The sequence below is a fragment of the Thunnus thynnus genome, chromosome 18 (genome assembly GCF_963924715.1).
Source record: "Thunnus thynnus chromosome 18, fThuThy2.1, whole genome shotgun sequence".
Taxonomy (NCBI): Eukaryota; Metazoa; Chordata; class Actinopteri; order Scombriformes; family Scombridae; genus Thunnus; species Thunnus thynnus.
The window spans coordinates 20,034,896-20,055,220 of record NC_089534.1 but is presented as its reverse complement, the minus strand read 5'-3'; the positions used below and the strand labels follow the sequence as shown (position 1 = coordinate 20,055,220).

Here is a 20,325-nt window from a genome sequence, read left to right as displayed (position 1 = left end):
TTGTATTGATGTATTTTATTTATGCTTTTCACTCTTTGCAGGAAGGTGAATCTCAGCACAATGTTACATTTTCAATGTTTGTACACAATAAACTATCTAAATTAAAATGATACAACAGGTGTCTTTGTTAAACTTGTTGTTATAAATATGGTTAAAGAGCTAATTGTCCATACTCCTTCCAAGCATATGTCTTAAACAGGTGATAGTGTTTCATATTGACTTATGCCTCAGTCTGTGAGGGTTCCTCACTGTTGGAAGGGAAATGGAAGGTCAATCTCAAGCCTTCCTTCACTAACTTTTATGTTGCCTTGAGCCTCCTCTGAAACTTGCTGCAGGAAACTATAAACAGTTTCATTGAACTGCCCCATCACATTAATGACCACATTCATAATGTTATTAAAAAGATTGTTGAGGTCCTCCATACTTAGAGAGAGCTTGTTAACAGCTGTCTTTATGACTGTGATAAAGTTACGATAGAGGACATTGATGTTGATGAACACTGCATCTAAATAGTCAGACTTGACTGAGTCAACAAACTCCTCAGATTTCTCAACAACAGCTTTCAGAGTGTCACCTATCTTCACTAGCATTGTGTCAAGACTCTCCATATTTTTCACAAAGTCCACCAGTTCATCAAAGATGTTCTTGAAAGCTGTTTTCACCTGATCAAAGATCTGGCCTCCAGTAATTGCATCACCAACCGGCATGCGCAATTTCACACTGCTGATCTTCTCAACAAAGGAGTTATAGTAGACCTCCATGTTCTCATAAATAATCTGGATGGTTTTATCTAGCATAGCAGCAATGCTGCTGGTCAGCTGCTTTAGGACCTCAGGGAGAGTGGTCATCTCCTCAGACCCTGGCAGTTTAAACTGGGTCTCCCTCAAGACCTTGACAACAGCATCCAGGAAGACCTGGACAGTTTTCTGGTACTGGACAATGATGTTCCTGAAGAAGATTGACAGCTGGCTCATTTGAACGTCATAGTTGATGGCATCGTTATAGGCCTCGTTGATGCGGTTAACAACAGAGTTCTTCAGCTCCTCCATGTTCTTAGTGATCTGGTACTTGTCAGCAAACACTGTGATTGAAGAGATGATGGAAGGGAGTCTTGTCTTGAATTCAGAGAGCATCACTTTGGGTGTCTCCATGTTGTAGGCAATTTGTAGGTTCATCTTATCAGCATCCTTAGAAGATGTTCTGATGACCAAGATGTCAACATCAACCTCTGGGGCAGACTGTTGAATGGGAGAAAAGAAAATATTGTTTGTGATATTAGGATTTTAGTATCCACTTCCCTATGCTATTAAAACGATCACGTTAATCATACTCACAGGATAACGGCCATAGACTCTTGCACCCATCTGAGATGGGACTCTGCCATTGAACTGAAGGCCAAGGAAGCCGGTGGATGGGGTAGATACTGAAGCGCTGATACCATCTCTGCGAGCAGCATAGCGAAGGTTCACATCAGTGAAAGTAGGACTGGTGATGTCCACATTCAGGGTGTGGCGAGAGACACTGAGAAAGAAAAAGAACATTTCAAACGAAATTTTTTGATTAATTTTTGATATGCAATTTAACATGAAGTAATCTGATTTATATGTTAAAATAAATTGTCAAAAATTAAAAATGTAGAAAAAGTAGAAAAAATATTTACCTGTCATCAACTTGGCGCTTTCTCCTAAAATTTGAAGAAATTTCACAATTACTTTAAACTTTGAAAATTGGAAGCAATTATTCAAAATTTATTTTAAAACAAACACAGAATGTTACCTCAAGGCTTGGGTAATGACATGATTGACATCCATGGTCAGGTCAGCATGTGTCAGGACAACCTTGGTATTCATGCTCAGAGCTTCATTCTCAAAGTTTGCTGTAGTTGAACCTAATGAAAAGAATTGTTTGTAAGATTTTGTGCTCAACAATGCTTGCAACATAAAACAGTTAAATATGGTTAAGGAATTTAAACAACTCACCATCCATGTCATATTCCAAGAACACAATGCCAGAGGTGGCAGAGGACTTAAAGGTGACTTTGAAGACAGGAGCATCGCCCTCCACTTCTGCTACCAGGTTTGTGGTGTACAGTGAGCTGACAAACTTGGTATTGGTAGAGATCTTCTGCTTGGCAGCTGTCACTTCAGCAACAGTTTTCTCATAGAAGGTGAGATCACCCAGATCGCTTGGCTGAGACATATCAATCTCAATATCAGCAGTCAAGGATGTTGGTGCAAGATCAATGGTAGCCTGGGCCACATGCTTCCCCTTGGTGTTGAAATTGAACAGGTTTGCTTCGTTGTTGCCAGTATACTTCAGCACTGCATATACACGGCTCATGGAGGCTTCAACAGCAAGATTCTCATTTATATCCATGCTGATGACTTTGGTGGTGGCATGGTTAAGTTTGGCATCAGCAATGATCTTGGAGGTGGAGCGTAGACCATCATTATTCAGGTACAGATTAACCTCATTATCCAGGATTCCCAAAACTAGATAGTCTTCAAGCACTGTGCCATCCATGTTTGCCTTAGTGGATGACTCCATGGAAACATCCTCAAAGGTTCCCTCCAACTTCAGACTGTGGTCTGCCTCTGTCTTTCCAACAGCATTGATCACAGGGATGTTGAAATCACCCCTCATTCTCATGGTGGAGATAGCATTTGCTTTGGTTTTGGTGTCTGCAACCAGATTTTGGTTTGCTTCCAGGTTCAGTATGGGCAGGGCAATCTTTGCAACAGTAGTCACAGAGACAGCAGTTTCAAAAGTTTCAGTGCTCATACTGACTGTGCTGTCATGAGTGCCTTCAATGTGACTATTTTCCAGGGACAGGGAATTGGCCAATTTGATTCCTCTCTTGGTGGTCAGACTGGTGGTACCATCAAGTTTGGCTTTAAGGCCCTCAAATACAGAGGTGGTGGTAGCTCCCATACGGAATACAAGATCATCCTCAGCATACAGTCCAGCATTGACATTTAGATTAATAATAGCAGACTTGAAGGACAGCTCCGTGATCATGTTACCCATGGGGGCAGCCTTCATTTTCTGGTAAACTATCTTGGCATCCACATCAACAGTCTGTTCGGTGGTGGTCAAAAGTTGCTTCAATCCGGTCTGCTCATACAAGTTCAGATCACTGATAGCTGGAGTACGGAAGTCAACAAAAGGCAGATCAATTTCAGGAATGCTGATGGGGGATCTCAGAAAGTCAAGATCGGCTTCACTTTCCATGGCAACAAAGACACCAGCCTCGTTTTCATTATTACTAACAGTGAAGTTGTATGACATTTTGTACTGATTAAGACGAGCCAGAGATACTGTGTTCATCTGTTGGCTGTCAGGTTTGAAGATGGCTGAGTAATCATTCTGCAGATCTATCTTAGCAATCAGAGTTTCAAAAATGTTGACCTTGGCATTTCCTTTGTTCTGGAATTCAAAGACAAACTCAATGGGTTGGACTATGATGTTGATTCCATTGGACAGGACTCCAGTCACTGCACCGTACAGTTCTGTATCATGGTTTGCCTTCAGCTCAATCTTCATATCATAAAGGTTAGCATGTCCAGATGCCACAACAAGACTGTTCTTTATGATTGGTGCTTCTGCCTCATTACGGATGTTAAACTTGAAGTAGACAAGGGTGCCAGATTCAGCAGTAATTTGCTGTTTCATCTTCAAGATGGTAGAGTCTGTGTCACCAGAGAAAGTTAGTGTGACAATGCTAGGAGTGAGTGACATATGCAGGTTGCTCTTGTGGTTGCCCTCTTCAGCATTAAACTTGCCATTGCCAACATTGTCAACTGTTAGAGTGAGGGTGTAGCCATCTTGGCGAGCAATTACTTTCTGGGTTACAGTGGCATCACTTCTGACATTGATGATTGGGAAGTTCACTAAATGATTGTAAGTTGTGTCCAGAGCAGCAGACACTCCCCCTTCCATAGCAATAAAGGCTGTATTCATAAGGTCAGCAGTGTAAGGTGTAGTGGTGACCTTCACTGCAGTCTTGGCTTGTGCCTGGGCTGATCGTCCATAGAGAGTTACAGATGCCTGATGATCAACTCCAAGAGCAAGATGGTTGAACTTTAGAGTCTCTGCAAGGACAACACGACTCATTTTGGGGATTGCAATATGAGCAGTGGAGTCAAATTTGTAATTAAGAATTTCAAAACTTGGAGATGTGCCCTGGGAAATAAGGAATCCAGTGAACTTAGGTGTCATTTCATTCTCAGTGGAGTTTTGGAACTCAGCAGATGTCTTGACAGTGTAGATGGGAGTTTGGAATCTAATCTCACCATAGAGTTTACCAAAGCATGGGACCATGATCTCACTTGGAATAGTTGGCAGTTTGATCTCAGGAACCTGAAGAGACTTAACCAGCTTTTCTATGGGAACTTGTGGGATGGTAGGGAATGAGATCTCAGGAAGAGTGATCTCTGGGAGGTTTATCTCAGGCATGGAAGGTAGGTAGTTCAGTGTCAGGTCTCCAAAGAAAGCATCTGAATCAAGCATTTTGATCTCAAAGTTTACAATGAAATCAATGATTTCAATGATTTTCTGCTTGATGTCATCAAAGGAAATTGTGGTAGCTTCCACAGTGTGGAAACCCAGGATGGTGAACTCAGGGATGTCCAGCTGTGTTGGAATTTCAAACTGCTGAATCTCATCCATCCTGAACTTCATGGAAGGTACAATAAGATTAGTGAGAGGAACAATGAAGGATGGCGTGTTCAGCTCGGCTTTCTTCAGTTCAGTAATTAACCCATCAATGATCTGCTGAATCTCGCTGATGATCTTTTGCTCAGGTGCCACCTTCTTAATCATCTCAACCATTGTGGTACACACATCAGTGACAAAGACTATGACCTCCCTGTAGAATTCACTCACTGTCTCTAGATAAAAGCCAAACACAGCTTTGACATCCAGATTTGTGATTTCCTGTTTTATAAATTCGAAGAATCTCTTAAGGTCATCAAACACAACCTGGTCAATCATTTCCTTTACCGATTTCATCATTTCCGCAACTTTGATTTCTCTCAGGTGATCCATGAATCCTTTAGCAGAGGATAAGACAAAGTTGACAAAATCTCTTGTTGCCTCAAGCTTCTGGGGGATTTCAAGAGTCCTGATCAGCTCATTCACGTACATTGTGTACTCAGCAATGAATTGATTGGTCAAATCCACAATGTCATTATAATCCAATGAGTTCAGCTTCTGCACAATAGATTCGATATACATATTCAGTTGCCCAATTATATCCCTCACTTCGGTTGCTTTCAAATAGTTGATAGCACCCTGGAAGGCTTGTGTGAATCTTGTAGGGATGTCTGCATCTTTCACCATCTTGGCTACAGCCCTGATAGTTTCATCAATTTTGAACTGCTCGATGACCTCCACAACCTTTTCCAAGACAGCTTGAACCTTCTTGTCAACCTCAAACTTTACAATCAACTCTCTCATATTGGCATAGAATGTGTTGATTTTGCCTACGATGTCAAGGTCCCGAATCATTTTGCTAATGTCACTGAATATCTCTGTGGGAATCTGACTCACCAGTTCCTCAATGTGACCTTTGAAGTTGATGGATGAAATATATGTTTTCAGTTCAGCGACGTATGTCGACATGTCAAAGTTCTCAATGAAGTTCTTCATATCATTCAGGAACATCTTCAGTTTCAACGTGATTTCGTAGTTGTTCTCAATATAACGCAGGAATTCGACGCTACTGCGCTCCAGGTGAATCTGCTGGATCATCTCCCTCATGGTATCAATCATATATACAACCATAGCCTTGATGTCAAAGTCCTCATTAATAGCATTCAGCTGTTGCTGGATCTTCTGAATGAGGGTTTCAGGCAGGGTGCCACTAACAATAATCTCTTTCATCATATCAGCAAAATGTTGGATGTAAACAGAGAGATCAGCCAGCAGTTTCTCAACAGTAACTTTCAGGTTTCTCAAAGAGTCTTCCACATCCTCCATGGAGATGACATATTGTTGGGTAAAATCATTGAAATACTGCTTCAGCTGAATGACCTTGCCATCAATATTCAGTTGAGAAACAAATTCACTTACATACTGGGGAAGAGCCTCAAGTTTAGCCCTTATCTCCTCATTGTTAATGTAGTCCTGCAGTGCCTCTGCAATATGCACAACAAAACCCTTGATGCTTTCCATGAAGACAGGCAAATTTTCAATTAGAGGAAACTGAATTATGTGACTATTTGTGTTCTTGTCATACTTGAGGAAGCCAGAGATGGTGAATTCCTGGTTCTCTGTGGACTCTGTGTTAATGATATTTGTGAGGATGGTACCAGAAATTTCCATTCCTGTTCTTTCAGCAGTGTTGTAAACACTCATGTCCTGATTAAAGGCATGCTCATTAATTTTAGACTTCACTCTAAAACTGGTCTTCTGCTCTTGGAGTGACAGAACAGTATCCATCTTGTTGTCAAATGTGGTCTCTAGGGAAAAACCATTATCAAACTGCTGGGTCACAGATGCCCTGCATTCATGTGAGCTAGCAAAAGCCAGGGGTTGTGCTTTGAGGAGGAACTTGCCATAGAGCTGGGCACTCTGCTTTCCATACATGGTCATGTCTCCATCAGCATTGAAGATGGCATCAAGGTTGAAATCAAAGGGAACAATGCTGCAACGGATGGTGTGGTCAAAGCGCATTGGCTGTGAGTTGAAGCGGGCATCATTGGTGATCCTGGCAGCAAGACCAATAATTTCAAGCTCAGTGTTGTGGCTCATGTGAGTTCCAAAGAGTTTTCCAGTGGTGCTGCACTTTGCGGTAGCAGTCATATCAGCATAGTTAACCTGATAGGTGTGCTTGATCTCTTCCTCCCCATAGGTGGCTTTCATGCTTCCAGTCAGGTCCATCTTGTAAAGCTCTGCCTGCAGCTGAGCCTCATTTATGAAATTGGCAGCCAGAAGTTTCAGGTTATTATTAACATTTGCAGAAGCAGTGTAGGGTTTCAGGTCAATGGTGATATCATGAATGTAAGAAGCATATTCACTAACGGTGGCTTCAGCCTTTGAGTTGAAGTCAAGGCTAGAAAGAGTAATGATCAGAGTGTTGGCATTATCAACCTTGATGACATCCATTGCAGCCTTATTGGTAATGGATAGAGTAGCCCTTGAAGCATCAAGCCCAGCACTGAAGGTGTTTTCCAGGGACAGGGGGCTCTGGAGGGTGGTTGTTCCACTTGTGGTCAAACCATCCTTGTTCATTCTCAGAGTTATCTTGTGAGTACCCTCATTCTCAAGGAGCTTCACAGTGGCATCACTGTTTACAGCCAGACCATTGACATCAAGAGAGGCAGTCAGCAGAGAGTAAACACGGTTTTCAGAGTGGTCTGCATTTGTCTCCATTCTCAGGACAACTTCGCCAGCACCAGCAGAGGCTTTAGCCTGGTTGTGGATCTTCATACCAAGAGCAAGGGCATTAGCATCACATTTCAGTGAGAGCTTGCTGTCTTTGAAGGAAAGGTCAACAACATGGGTCAAGGTGTCTTCAAAGGCATTGGTGTTGGACACAACTGAGAATTCGCCATTGACAAGGGTTGCTGCAATTGTGTTCTGGGCCTTAACAATTGTAGAGTCAAACTGAACAGAAGAATCGATCTTTGCTTCTGGCCTGAATGGGAGGATGGTAAATGACTGGGTTGAAATGGTCTTGCCATAGAGGGGTCCAGCGTTGAACATTCCCTCAAAGTTGCTGTCGGCAGAGATTTCTTCAGTGTTGACTCCAGCCATACCAGTGTGCTCCAGTGCAATATTGAGACCAAAAGGGCTTGTGGCTTCAATCTTGCTGCTTGATCTCAAATTGATTTTGTCAGAGATGGTTGCATCTTCAACAATACTAATACTGGCTTCAATAAATTTATGGGCCAAAGAGCTTTTCAAGTGGGCCTTGATGGATTCAGTGGTGGCCAACATTCCAGAGCCTAAATAAAACACGCAAGAAGAAAAGATAACTGATCATTGCAACGATAGTGGGATTATATTACAATAGTAATAGTACATCCTTATAACTGTTAGTTAAATACAATAATGTGACAATTTCTAAATTTATGAATGATATTTACTATGAAATACCTTCAATCTTAACTGAGAGGATGTCAAGTGGGGAGGTTCCTTTCACATCAAACTTAGCTGAGTAGCTAGGTGTTTCCACAACATCTTTGCCGGCAGCCATTGAGGCCTCCATGTCGTAAAGGTTGCTCTTCATCAGAGTTGAAACCTCAGCTTTACCAAAAAGAGGAAAAGAGAGAGTAAGGCTCTCAGGGACAAAAAGCTCTGGGATTGGAATCTCCATGGATGCGATCTCTAGTCCAAACTGGGGTAGAGACACATAAGGTGTGGTCAAAGCGGGTGGGAAGTTGAGCTCTTCTGTTGACTTTCCTCCAAGAGGGAGAGGGATAGTAATGGTGAATCGCTCATTGTTGAAGTAGTAGACAGCCTTTGCTTCACTGTTAAAAAGACAGAAGTCAAATGCATAAATGTTTTGGGAATAAAATCAGATCATTTAAACAATTGCCATGAACTTGTGTACACTTACGCATTCAGGAACAGTGTCTCTGGCAGGGAAATCTCAGGCATATCAGGTACTCTGAAGTTCTGAATGTAAGGGATATCAGCACCATACTTGTCCATGTAGTTGTTTGCCGCCTAAGAAACAGATAATCCTTGTTTTATGCTTGCTTCACATTTTACCCATGAAAATCAGATTAATTATTAAATCAAAGATTCATACCTCCACAAACTCCTTAAAGATGTGACGGACTTTCATGTCAGTCTGCCCCACCTGTGTGTCAAGAAGTTGGTTGCCATACTTCTCAAACATATCAGCGTTTGGCAAGATGGTTGTCTCAGCGTTCACATCAGACTTGAACTCAACCTCAACTTTGCTGGCATCTGCAACAATAGAGAACAATGAAATCATCAGACATGTGGAAATATCCTTTTAAAACCCAGGTTAGAGTTAAGGGGAAAAAATTCTAAACAAAATCGAATTTGGCATTTTCTCCCAAGTAAAATCTGCAACAATAGAGAACAATGAAGTCATCAGACATGTGGAAATATGCTTTTAAAACCCAGGTTAGAGTTAAGGGGAAAAAATTCTAAACAAAATCGAATTTGGCATTTTCTCCCAAGTAAAATGGCAGGTTTGCAACCAAAACGTATTTTGCTTTGAGGGCTGCAGTCTGTGTAGGCTCTAACAGATGTGATCAAAATCTTGATTCTGTCTAACATCTTGATTCTGATTCTTGTCTTACAACGTTTAGGATAACCAGGTACTGTGACCCAGGTTTAGGAATTAAAACAAAACACAAATTAAAAAACATCTGCACCTATATAAGAAGTAAGCAACCATTAAGTTAATTGTCAAGGAATATTCTGAAAAATTAGTAATTGGAAAATTACATTACCATATTTAATTTCAATTTTCTGCTCAGATGTGGCATCCATGACCTTGATTTCACTCTTAAGCTGCAATTCCAATTCTTCTTCACGCTTCAGGTTAGCTGTGACAGTGGCATCAGTGTTGATTGAGGGGACCAGAAGTTGGACTTGCAGCATACCTTCCCTCATGGCCTTCAGACTGAAAGAATTACCAATGAGTTAGCATAATCTCAATCATAAGGGTGACATTTATATTATTTGGTCAGGATACATGGTTAATTTCTTACTTGGCACGGCCAACCAGGGAGAGCTGAGGGATGTTCTTGTTAATAAGGTCAAGAGAGATGGAGTGAGTTCCTTTGCCCTTGGTGTTCCCATCAACAACGCCCAGTCTGAATCCAGCCTCCACATCATAGTCAGGGATCTGGAAGTCGGCTGTGATGACATTCTTCCTTCTGTTATATTTCATGATTGCTCTGGCTTCTGTGGGTTCTGCACCTATTGTTGACAAACCAGTACAGTAATATTATTTAACTCCATTAAACCTCTCTAGATTGAGCCAGTGATGAGGTTGAAAGATTTTTAAATATTGTACATTACCTTCAGCCCTCAGAACAAACTTCACAGAGTCAACCTTCTGCCTGCCTTCTTCTCCTTCCCTGAGGAGCTCATAGGCAACAGTGGCTGTGTACTCAGTGACTTCACCAGTAGGGTGGAGCTCCACAGCAAATCTATTAAGATAATTCAATAAATTAGCCAGTATTTCTCAAGTAATTTATTTTAGAAGGCTAATTATTTGCTGTTGGTTTGCTCACTTGCTGTCTCCGTTGAAGGGGAAGTAGGGGGCTGTCTGTTGAGAGAAAGCATCGGTGTACTGCAGAGCAGTGCAGTATTTCATTCCAGCGAAGAAGGGGGTGCACTCACTAACGTCAACCTTGTCCATCACCATAGGGGGGATGGTCCTCACCTCTGATCCAGTCACTGCCACCAGGTTGTTTCTAAATTTGAAATGTAACAAAGTTAAAATTGAAATATGGCTGTTTTTCTTTCATTTAAATTTAGGAACGTTAAAATGGTTGAAATCACAGATATAAAATTCCCTAAATTATTTATTAGAGGCTATGTGCGGAGGAAAAAAATGTTGCACAAATTATCACTTATTGAACAAAGTAAGCCTATGTCTAAGAAATATAATATAGTGCTTCATAACATATAGTGAAGCCACTTTGTCAAACAAGCTTGTTTTGAAGAACAAAAAAGAAAACAGTTTGCCAGCCATATTCAGACATTTCAGCACCGAGGACAGCACACAGTGCTCAGTGTGCATTGATTAACAAATGGTTCAGCACCACGACCACAGACAGCAACAAGCCAGGTGTGCTGTCTCAGTACCATGTTTTTCTTACACGGAAATAACATAAACATAAAATAGACACAGTGGTCTACAACACCACAGGCAGTCTCACAGAGAGGTGCTGAGATGCAACGAGCATGGAGTTAAAAAACAGATTAATATAACATCCTGATTGATTTCTTCATAAACAAAATTTAAGTTAGTAAAGACTTATTATGGATGTTTGTATCTTTGTTTAACCCTGGAGAGGTGAGTATGCCCTGTATTTCCCAAGAAAAGAGCAGTGCAATTAGAGAAAAATCTAAAAAAAAAAAAAAAAAAAAAATTAACAGAAATTGCTCTTTTTTCTGTTTTATACTTTTTATCATCTTGTGACCCTACACATTCATCAAAGTTAGCTAAATTAAGTCTAAGACTAAGCACTTATAATAGCAGTGTGGTGAGACAGGTCATTATAAAGAAATAAGGTATTAAGCAGGATAACATGTCATTTTATCAAAACAGAGTGTTTCATAGTGGTGTAATACAGCAAACCACATTACATTTAAGTAGAAAACTCTAGGATGGCATTTAGACGGCATGTAAAAAGAAACAATGCACACATATTGTAGATACATGACTTTACACATATTTCTTCATTCTTTAAGAGTTTTTGTCCATGTCAAAAAGTATCACTGCCTTTAACAAATACACGACTCACTCACTCTTGTTTTATATATATATCTATATCCTTGAATGAATTGTCACAAGCAACAAGCAGACAGAGCTTCTGCACAGGCTCATTCTCAAATCACACACAGTCATCAGGTGACTGGACCACTTATAAATGCAAAACTGGGGAAAATCCACCTTATTCAAAGCCTTGGCAGGCTTGTCAATCCCAGTACAAGATCTAGTACATAACATAATTTCCATAAGTTATGGAAGTTACTTGTTTCACTCACCAATTTTTGACCCTGCTCAGCCTGTAGCTAAGCATAGTCCATTAAGTAAAGTGAGGTCAGATAGTCTGGCCTCATCCATGCACAAACACAAATAGCTCATAATGAGCCTCAGACAGCTGAAACTTCATCTTGCAAGTTTCATTCACCACAAACATAAAAAGACACGAATAGCTCATATTTTGGATAAAGTTGTCAGCGAAGTTGGTCATTAACTTTGAATCACTGCTTCAGCAGTCTTCACTTCCCAGTCACCGAGCAGAAATACAGACAGTTACTTTGCCATTGCAACCCACACTGAGAATGAATTGAAAAAGTTAAGAGAGTTCTATTATTCCTGCTGCGCTCACGAATCGGGTCGTGCGCTATGTCCCTAGTGGAGCCCTACTGAGCGTGGGTCCTGGGGCGGCCTACCCCTCTGCCCCCCTGGTCTCTCCATTTATGATTTGTTCCCTTTATACTTCAGGTTAGCTTAACAGTTGCATTACAACCAGAAGTGCAAAACAGCTTCTGTCTGATGCTTTATTCCATTACTAATGGTACTGTTGCCTGTGTCCTGCATTTGAGATGGAAAAAATAGCATATCTGAAAGTTCTACCAAGGCTTACGTCATTTTGATGAGCTTGGTAGGGCTCTGTGGAGCAGGGATGGTCAGCTTGACTTGGTCACGTTCCATGGAGATCTTGGCACTGAGCCCACTCTCGTGGAAAATGTTAGTGTGCATCTCTAATCCAGAGTTGACATATTCAGGGATGTAGGAGCCAACCTGAGTTACAAACTCAATGCCAGCAGAGGGCATGAATGCAACTTCGCTCTGTGTGGGAAAGTAGGAGAAATGTGAATAGTTTTGTCAATGCTGTGTAATATTAAAACTACAGGTGGCATTAAACACATTTATGGGTAATTACCATGTCACGAGCAATCTTAAGTCCACCCTTGATACCAGGAGTGAATGTACCAGACAGTGCAATCCTCAGAGGCACACCAGTGACAGTAGGCAGGAAGAATTCATTATCCATGAAGATGTAGTGGGCAAAGATCGAATTGTCAGCCTTAGTCATCAGTTCCTTCATTAGCTATGACAGATAAAAACACATAAAACACAATTGAAATTTAAATGATAAACAAATACACAATCAATTCTGTTAGCTATGTTTAATTAACATAACTGGGAAAACAACTTACATCTGTGGGGAACATCTTGAACATGCTGTCAATCATCATGGCAGCAGAATAAGCCATCCTCTCCATATCATTGGTCCTCAGATATCCAAGCTCATTTCCTAAGAGTCTCATATATACCATTGCCTCTGGAGACTGTGTGCTCTTCAGTTCTGTTACCAGTTTGTTGAGGTTGCGTCCGATTTCCCTCATAAGGTTCTGGGAAGCCTAAACAGAAGTTTGCACACTATTACAAAAGTATTCCATTATGTAAAAATTACACATGATGACTACAATTGTTTTCAGTCTGATTAACCAAATGGATTGCTCTGAGTACCTGTCTCTCCATCTTGTACTTCTTCATAGCTGGCAGCATGTTCTGCAGGATCTCATTGACTCTGAGTGGCATGTTGTCAGCAACAAAGTACATTGTCTTGAGGGCAGTGTCAGGGAAGAATCCATTCTCTCCAAACAGGGCATCAACAGTTGGTTCAAATCCTTTGCCCTCCATACCGACCTGTAAAGGTGACAAAAATTTCATAGTCACAACTGAACTTACTGAAAGACAACCTCAACCATGATTTGTATTAAAATAGCTCAAACTGTTTACCTCCATCATGTCAATGTCATAGCCAAATGCCTTAAGAGTCATTTCAAGCATGACTTCCTTGGGCAGGTAACTGGTACCCTCAAAGATCATGTTGCCCTCCATAGATCCGATCTTGTAGTTGCGAGAGAACTTGGTGGGGTCCATGATGGGACCAATCTCATTACCCTGCAGGGCATCACGAATCTTCTGCCTCAGTCTTTATGAAAGAAAGAAAAAATATCATAGTTATTCCAATGATAGTGGTCAAATTGGAAAATCTACTCACCAAGTATGTGAAAACACAAATGTAAACATTAATATAAATATAAACCTGCATCAACTCTTCACTTACTCTTGGGTCTCAGGCTCAGTTGAAGACAAGATGTTGGTAATGTGGGAGATCACAAAGCTCATGACTTGTTTATCCTGCTCAGTGGGCAAGGCATTGGTCAGCTGAGCCAGTTCACTTGGCTGGGGGTCCTTCATAAGTACCAGATATGCAGCAATACGCTTTTGCATGGGGCTAGCGCTGTCCAAGAGTACCTGCATGAGAACCTCTCTGCCCTGTGACCAAAAGAGATCAATAAAATGAGCCTACAGTAGATATAAATATTACAATAATCTGTCAAACCAATGAATTTGACTTGCCTCTTCAGGGACGGGAGTCAGCCTGTATACTTGGATGGCAGCCTGCTGCACAGCAAGGGAAGCTGCAGGTTGGTTCACACATTGGATCACTGCAGCTCTGAGTGCAGGACTAGCAGGCACAACAGCTGGGGCCATGTTTCCAATAACCTAGAATCAAAACAAACAAAAAAAATCATTCTCTTCATTGAGCAGAATGTAAATTCAGACATGCTTTTGGGGACATCCAGTGGTGGTCAGGTTTTGACTAAAGTTAGCATCTTTTATTTAATGTGAAAACCTTTCAAATGTTAATGTTTTTCCTGTCTTTTAATATAATTTATGGTACTCTCCATTTAGCATAATTTTCTACCTCATTAATTTTTTTCCTTTTTTGGCAGTGGCAGTGTTATTTCACAATGCCATTCTGTAGGTCTATGTTCAGTTTTTGTTTTTTTTAAATCAAAAATTGAAGAGAAAACCACAGAGGTTTTTGTAAATACATAACTAAAAAAATATGTAATTCAAATGCATCTGATAATCTACCAAATGATTTATTGCGCATGTATGCAGTAATTCCACAGATAATATTGTGACAATTTTTGTTTTTTTAGATACCTACCCTCAATGTCATAAAAGTGTTGTCTTTGTGACCAGAACAGTCACCCAACTGGGCTGCCATGAACTCAGCAACAGAGTAAATCTCAGGGATCAGTTTTCCTTCAGTTTTGTAAAACCTGTTATAGAGAAAATTGATAATGAAATTCCAAGCCTGAATATCTGATTTTAAAAACATCCGCTGAAACATCCAGCTAATCCTCTACCTTGATTAAAGTCTGGTTAACTTCACTCACCTCTTGACAACATTGCTCAGGGCATACATGATGGGCTTGCTGATCTTGTATTTGGCCATCTCAAGCATGTCATTAATCAGTAGGGCAGAGGGATTGGACACAAGTCCCATAGCAAAAACAGCGGCATCAACCTCAAGTGACGAGCTGTCAAAGGTCCTGAGGATCTGCATGATGGCACTGCTGCACTCAGGGGTTCCACACTGGGCCAGAACCTGGTAGGTCAGGACACGGGACACTGCAAGAGCCTCAGGAATAGCAGGGCTCAGGGTCTCAGTCTTCATTCCGCGGACCATGGTGACAAGCTTGTGGAAGAGGTGGGCCCTCCTCTCACCTTCGGTCTCAGGCAGAGTGGCCAGTTCTCTCAGGAGATCCAGACATGCAGCTTTATCCTGGACAACAGACTTGTCCTCGACAGCCTCCATATGAAGACCCATAGCAATGTCACCTGTGATACACAAGCAGCATTGTAGAAGTGAGTTAAATTTATCTTTAGTGTAATTTCAACAATGAACCATAAATTAAAACAACACAAATGAAATATTGGGCTTACTTCGGTCAAAGACTCTGTCATTGTGAGGAGAAACCTGAACCAGGGTCAGTTCTTGCTTTCCAACATTGGTAACTCCGTACTCTCCCCTGTAGGAAGAAAACACTTGGTTAAAAAGTAATGTAGAACACTTGGATAAGACACATCAAATATCAGTACATACACTTACATAATAGAGCACAGCAAGGTTGGACTTACTTGTGTGAGAAGGGAATGAGGATGTGGTTCTCTGTGCAGGATCCAGAGGTCATGTGTTTCTTCTCATTGTCAAACTTGTAGTTGCAGGTCTGGGAGCTTCTGACCAGCTGGGCAAGAGGGTAATGCTGAAAGTAGACAAATGATCATGTCAATATTGAGGAATATTTGACTTTAAAGAGGTTAACAGCCACTGTGTTTATGCACTGCAGTAAAGTACTTATACTTAAAAATTCTGTGCATAAAGCTTGAATGCTACTATTACAACTTAACGCTAGTGTCAGTCATTTTTAATTTACACAAATTACTTTTGCTCTTCTCACAAACATAAAATTACTTTCTGATTTTCAATTTAAGAACCAAGACTGGATGTACTGTTTAAGACAGCAAATGTTGCTTATGTAAAAGCTGTCACAAATTCGGTATCTTTCCAAAAAAATTCTTGTTGCTACAATGTTTGTTGGATGTCTTACCATGCCAGAGATGAGCGCCAGGGGGCTGGTGTGATCTCTCATTGGGACAAATTTGTCACATCTGGACAGATCCCTGTTGAGGCTGATGTCAGTTGCAATGTCCTCTCTAGCGTTGATGGTGTAATAGGTCTTGCACATGCCGTGGATTGTGGGCTAAAATAAATTATTACAGGAAAAAATATAGATTTAGAGTGTATTATAGACAGCTTTTTTCAAACTAATTATCAGAAAGCATGATTCCTTTTGAAGATGCTACCAAAATATATTGCTCTTTAGGGCATTTTCATGGGAAATAACTGTACCATATTCTTGTTCTTTTCCTCTTCCAGCAGAGGCACAGCCAGAGCAGAGATGATACCCCTCTTGATGTTCAGGATGGTTGTTGTCTCACCTTCCTCAGGGTACAGTTTCACATCATACTCACCCTCAACTACAACCTTCAGAGGATATCTAAAAGAAAAAGAGAGATATTTTAATTCAATTCAGTTGGCTCTGACGTTTCAAAGTAGATATTCTTGTGGCAGTTTGATATTATGGATTTTTTATGGAGTAACTTACTTCTCCATTTCAGCAGCAAAGGCATCAGAGCCAGATGCAGGCCTGAACATAGGGCTGCCGTCTGTGTCCATGTCATACACCTCACTCAGGCTACAGCCAGAGGTGTGGACAATGAAACTGCAAGTCTGAGGCACTTCAATTTCAACCTGTGAGAGAGGGCAAACATTTTTTCTCATGTCTGACACTCTTTTTTACATGGAAAGAAAAATCTGATGACTGAAGATGTTTTTAAATATCTTGCTTGTACCATGCAAGAGGCCTTGGGTCCATGCTTAGACAGTGAGGCTCCGTTGATGGCATTCAGAGATTCAGCTTCATATTGGTATTCATACTTGTGCAGGGTCTTGTATCTTTTGGCAACTAGAAGAGAAAATCGATGTTGAGAAGAGATTGTGCATGTAATAGTGATCTAGTCAGTCCCATAAAATGATTGTAACTGTGTAGTTTGGATGTCTACACAGTTACATGATCACAGCAAGTAGTCTGGTGTAACTTACGCAGGCAGGTTGGCTGATCTTCATCTTGGGCAACTGTGAAGACAAAGTCAGATCATTTATTTTTTAATAATTCTAATGAAACCAACATAAATCAGAATGTGTTAAATAAAATAAAATAAAATAAACTGTAACATCACTACACTAATCCATAGGTCATAGGTCATAATTGTTGTAGTTTGACTCCCCACATCACATGGGTGGCAAACACATATTATTTCTAATTTTTACTACAACATACTTTTGAGGATTTGTAACAAAAAAAAAAGAAATAAAACAATACAATTTAGGAAATTCTTGATAAAATAATGTGCAGCAAAACAGTGAGCTATCATAGGTGAGAATGAAGAGCTACTCACAAGCCAAGGCAGATGTGCTCAGGAGCAGCAAAAGGCAGAGCTTTGAGTCCCCCATGATGGGTTCGTGAAACTCTCTCCCTTAGGGTTGGCGAGTACTCAGAGGAGACTGATTTCTCAGATTCAGCTCGAGACTTTTATACCCTGAGCTGTGCTCTATCAGACCACTGAGGGGCCCAGACAGTGCTTTGAACGCTCAAAGTCCATCCCACCCTCCTGTGTGGAGGGACAAAGGCAAAAGGTTTAAAAAGATACTCATTGCCCAGAGCACAGGCTTACAAAAATGATCAATTCTGTCAAATGTTCAAAGTGTCTATATGCATTTAAAAATGCATATTATGGATATTTAATTGGATAAGATATTTAAATTTTTCTTTGATTAAAATAAAGTCCAGCCTTTTCAGATAGTAGTGGGTTTAAAGTAAATTCAAAAAATTAAAATTTCCATGAGCAGCAGTGTTTTCAAAAGGACAGCTTACAATACATTTTCAGTCATATGTAGACCTTTTTCTTGGTGTAGTCTATTTGTCAGTAAAATAAGTTAAACTGCAGTTGATTAAATAAACCATTCACTGTGATTTACTGACTTGACTTGAAAATTTGGGTAAAATATTTCACAGTTCATGATGTGAGAATGACAGGTTTAAGTAGGTTTGCCTTCCACTGGATTCATAGTTAGAACTGATGAACTATTACATACATTAAAAACATAAAATTCAGGTCCAGCATTTTCAAAGGTCCATGTTCTATAATCGGTAATATTCTTGAACTGATGCTGTAAAAATGCAAAGTCAATCAGTGAAGCTAACAGCTCCAGTGTGAATTAGGTCACTGATACGACTGGAAAGGCACTTAACTCATTAGCGAACACTGTGTGATCAACACATGCTCCAAACACAAAGTCCCTCTAGATGTGAAAAAGATAATAAACTTATCAGCTGCTTTTATGCATTGATGATATTAACCACAAAACAAACCGGCACCTTCAAGGAGAATTTCCACTGTTATGTAAATGTTGGATGAGTCCCTTAATGCCCTAATTTTAGTTACAGTTGTGGATAGTTTTACATTTAATAATGTCCCATTTAATAATTTAGATACCCCCTCCCCCCAACACACACATAATTTAAATATATTTATTAAACACAATACTATTCACATATACTATACTCAGTGTTTTCCATCTAATTGTTGCTAATCTTTACCATTAAAATAATTTTAGTACTTACAGTATAGTACCTTGTAACAGAGTTAGATGCTTGTTGTTCTGCTTCCACTGCAACAAAGCCAAAATGAAAACAGAAAACATTTGCCAAACTTCGATATGGGTTAGATATGAACTTTGATCTACAAAGACTCAAGGGTCCATGGAGCCTTTTATTTTATGTATTTTTTTATGTTAAAATGTTTGATAACCTTGGATTGGCAAAGGCCTTTTCTTATATTTTCTTATATTTATTTTGCATTAACTATGCAATGTTTGAGAGAGCATGCAATTTAAAAAAAATCTTTTTTGTACATTGATCACATAACTGCATCTGCACATTGTGTAATGGCCTGTTGCAATAGATCCCCATCAGCATCTTTTTAGAAGTTTGTCTGATATTGACGGTGTTTGCACTGACAGACATGTACACACATAGAGTCCAAAGGGGGCTTGAGCCTCTGAGCACTTTATGCTTCATTTGCATTTTAGACATTTTGCTGATGCTCTAATCCAGCATGTCAAATTTTTAATGAATTATCTTTATGCATTATTTATATTTATATAAATACAATCAAAACAATCATATATATAGTAGTTACACCCATGTAGGCTTCTAAACGGTGATGTAAGCTCTACGTGCAGAGTCCAGTTTACTGACAGTCTGAGGTTTACCCCCTCCAAGCCTCACTGCAGTTGAGCAGATTTCAGATATGCTCAATTCATCTGCATGCTCTCAATGATCTCAGAGGGTCAGAGGGGAGAAGCTACTTTGAGGGAAAACATCTAAAATAGTTGTTAATAAACTCAATTACATGAATCATACAGTACATGCTGCACAAATGATAGTTCTTTGAAATATTTTTTTCAATCAAAGATCTAACTGTTGGTGTGCATGAAAGAGATCAGTGGCAGATGTGAGCTAGTTCAGTAGTGCTGAATGGAAATAATGTAGTACAGTATGGTAGATGTTGTTGATTTGTAAAAACGCCTTATTCTGTAACCACTTATGTATTTGCAGCAAGCTGTTTTTTCTCCTAGGTTAATCTTTACTCAAAGTTTTGTTGTTGTGACCGTGTGAGGGTGGTTGTGGGCTGTAACTAACTTTGTTTGCGTCTTTTCCCTGAGGATCATATAAATAGCTGCTCTATTGATATCCATCTTCTTATTCCATCAGCTGGTGCCAGCAATGGCTGTTGATGGAAAAAAAGAGGAAGATGTTATTATCTGACAAAATAAATGAAAGAGCCTCATCAGGCCTCATCACCAAGCCGAGACAGACATGTGCTGTCTTCTGTCCCAGCAGGGCAGCTGTTGGCTCAGTTGCCTAATCAATCATTCAGGGTAAAGGTCAACTGTTTAATCCACTGATAACACTGATAGTATTTTGTAAGGTACTGTTCAACTTTATGATTTATTTATTTCCCATTGTTTGCAACATTTGCCTTTGGTGGGATAGTTATCAGGCTTTAGGTATTTGGGCTGTCGTATATATTTATCTGTAAAAACCAAACTGTCAGCATGTCCTGGTGGGCAGGGCTGGGTTTTAAAAGGGATGAGAGGAGCT

General features: G+C 40.1%; 1 protein-coding gene across 1 annotated transcript; it reads right to left on the bottom strand.

Moving 5' to 3' along the window:
• apobb.1 (apolipoprotein Bb, tandem duplicate 1) lies at positions 1-17,647 on the bottom strand. Its single transcript, XM_067572621.1, has 29 exons — positions 17,558-17,647; positions 17,202-17,234; positions 16,952-17,064; positions 16,705-16,850; positions 16,449-16,596; positions 16,147-16,299; positions 15,677-15,801; positions 15,482-15,567; positions 14,932-15,376; positions 14,700-14,814; positions 14,102-14,248; positions 13,806-14,017; positions 13,475-13,670; positions 13,202-13,381; positions 12,889-13,092; positions 12,612-12,779; positions 12,312-12,517; positions 10,224-10,406; positions 10,009-10,139; positions 9,696-9,906; positions 9,435-9,607; positions 8,759-8,919; positions 8,564-8,673; positions 8,101-8,474; positions 1,980-7,949; positions 1,777-1,888; positions 1,661-1,684; positions 1,335-1,521; positions 1-1,238 (listed from the first exon to the last, which is right to left on the bottom strand). The coding sequence occupies exons 1-29, from the start codon at positions 17,610-17,612 to the stop codon at positions 246-248; spliced, it is 11,361 nt and encodes a 3,786-aa protein (XP_067428722.1). The 5' UTR covers positions 17,613-17,647; the 3' UTR covers positions 1-245.
• Positions 17,648-20,325: the final 2,678 nt, after the last annotated feature.

Excerpts from the sequence above, each read along its gene's own strand:
- apobb.1 (XM_067572621.1), bottom strand. The coding sequence starts at position 17,612 with ATGGGGGACTCAAAGCTCTGCCTTTTGCTGCTCCTGAGCACATCTGCC. Across the intron at positions 17,235-17,557 it reads GAGCACATCTGCCTTGGCTT|TTGCCCAAGATGAAGATCAG; the intron begins GTGAGTAGCTCT and ends TTGTCTTCACAG. Across the intron at positions 8,674-8,758 it reads TCTTTAAGGAGTTTGTGGAG|GCGGCAAACAACTACATGGA; the intron begins GTATGAATCTTT and ends TCTGTTTCTTAG.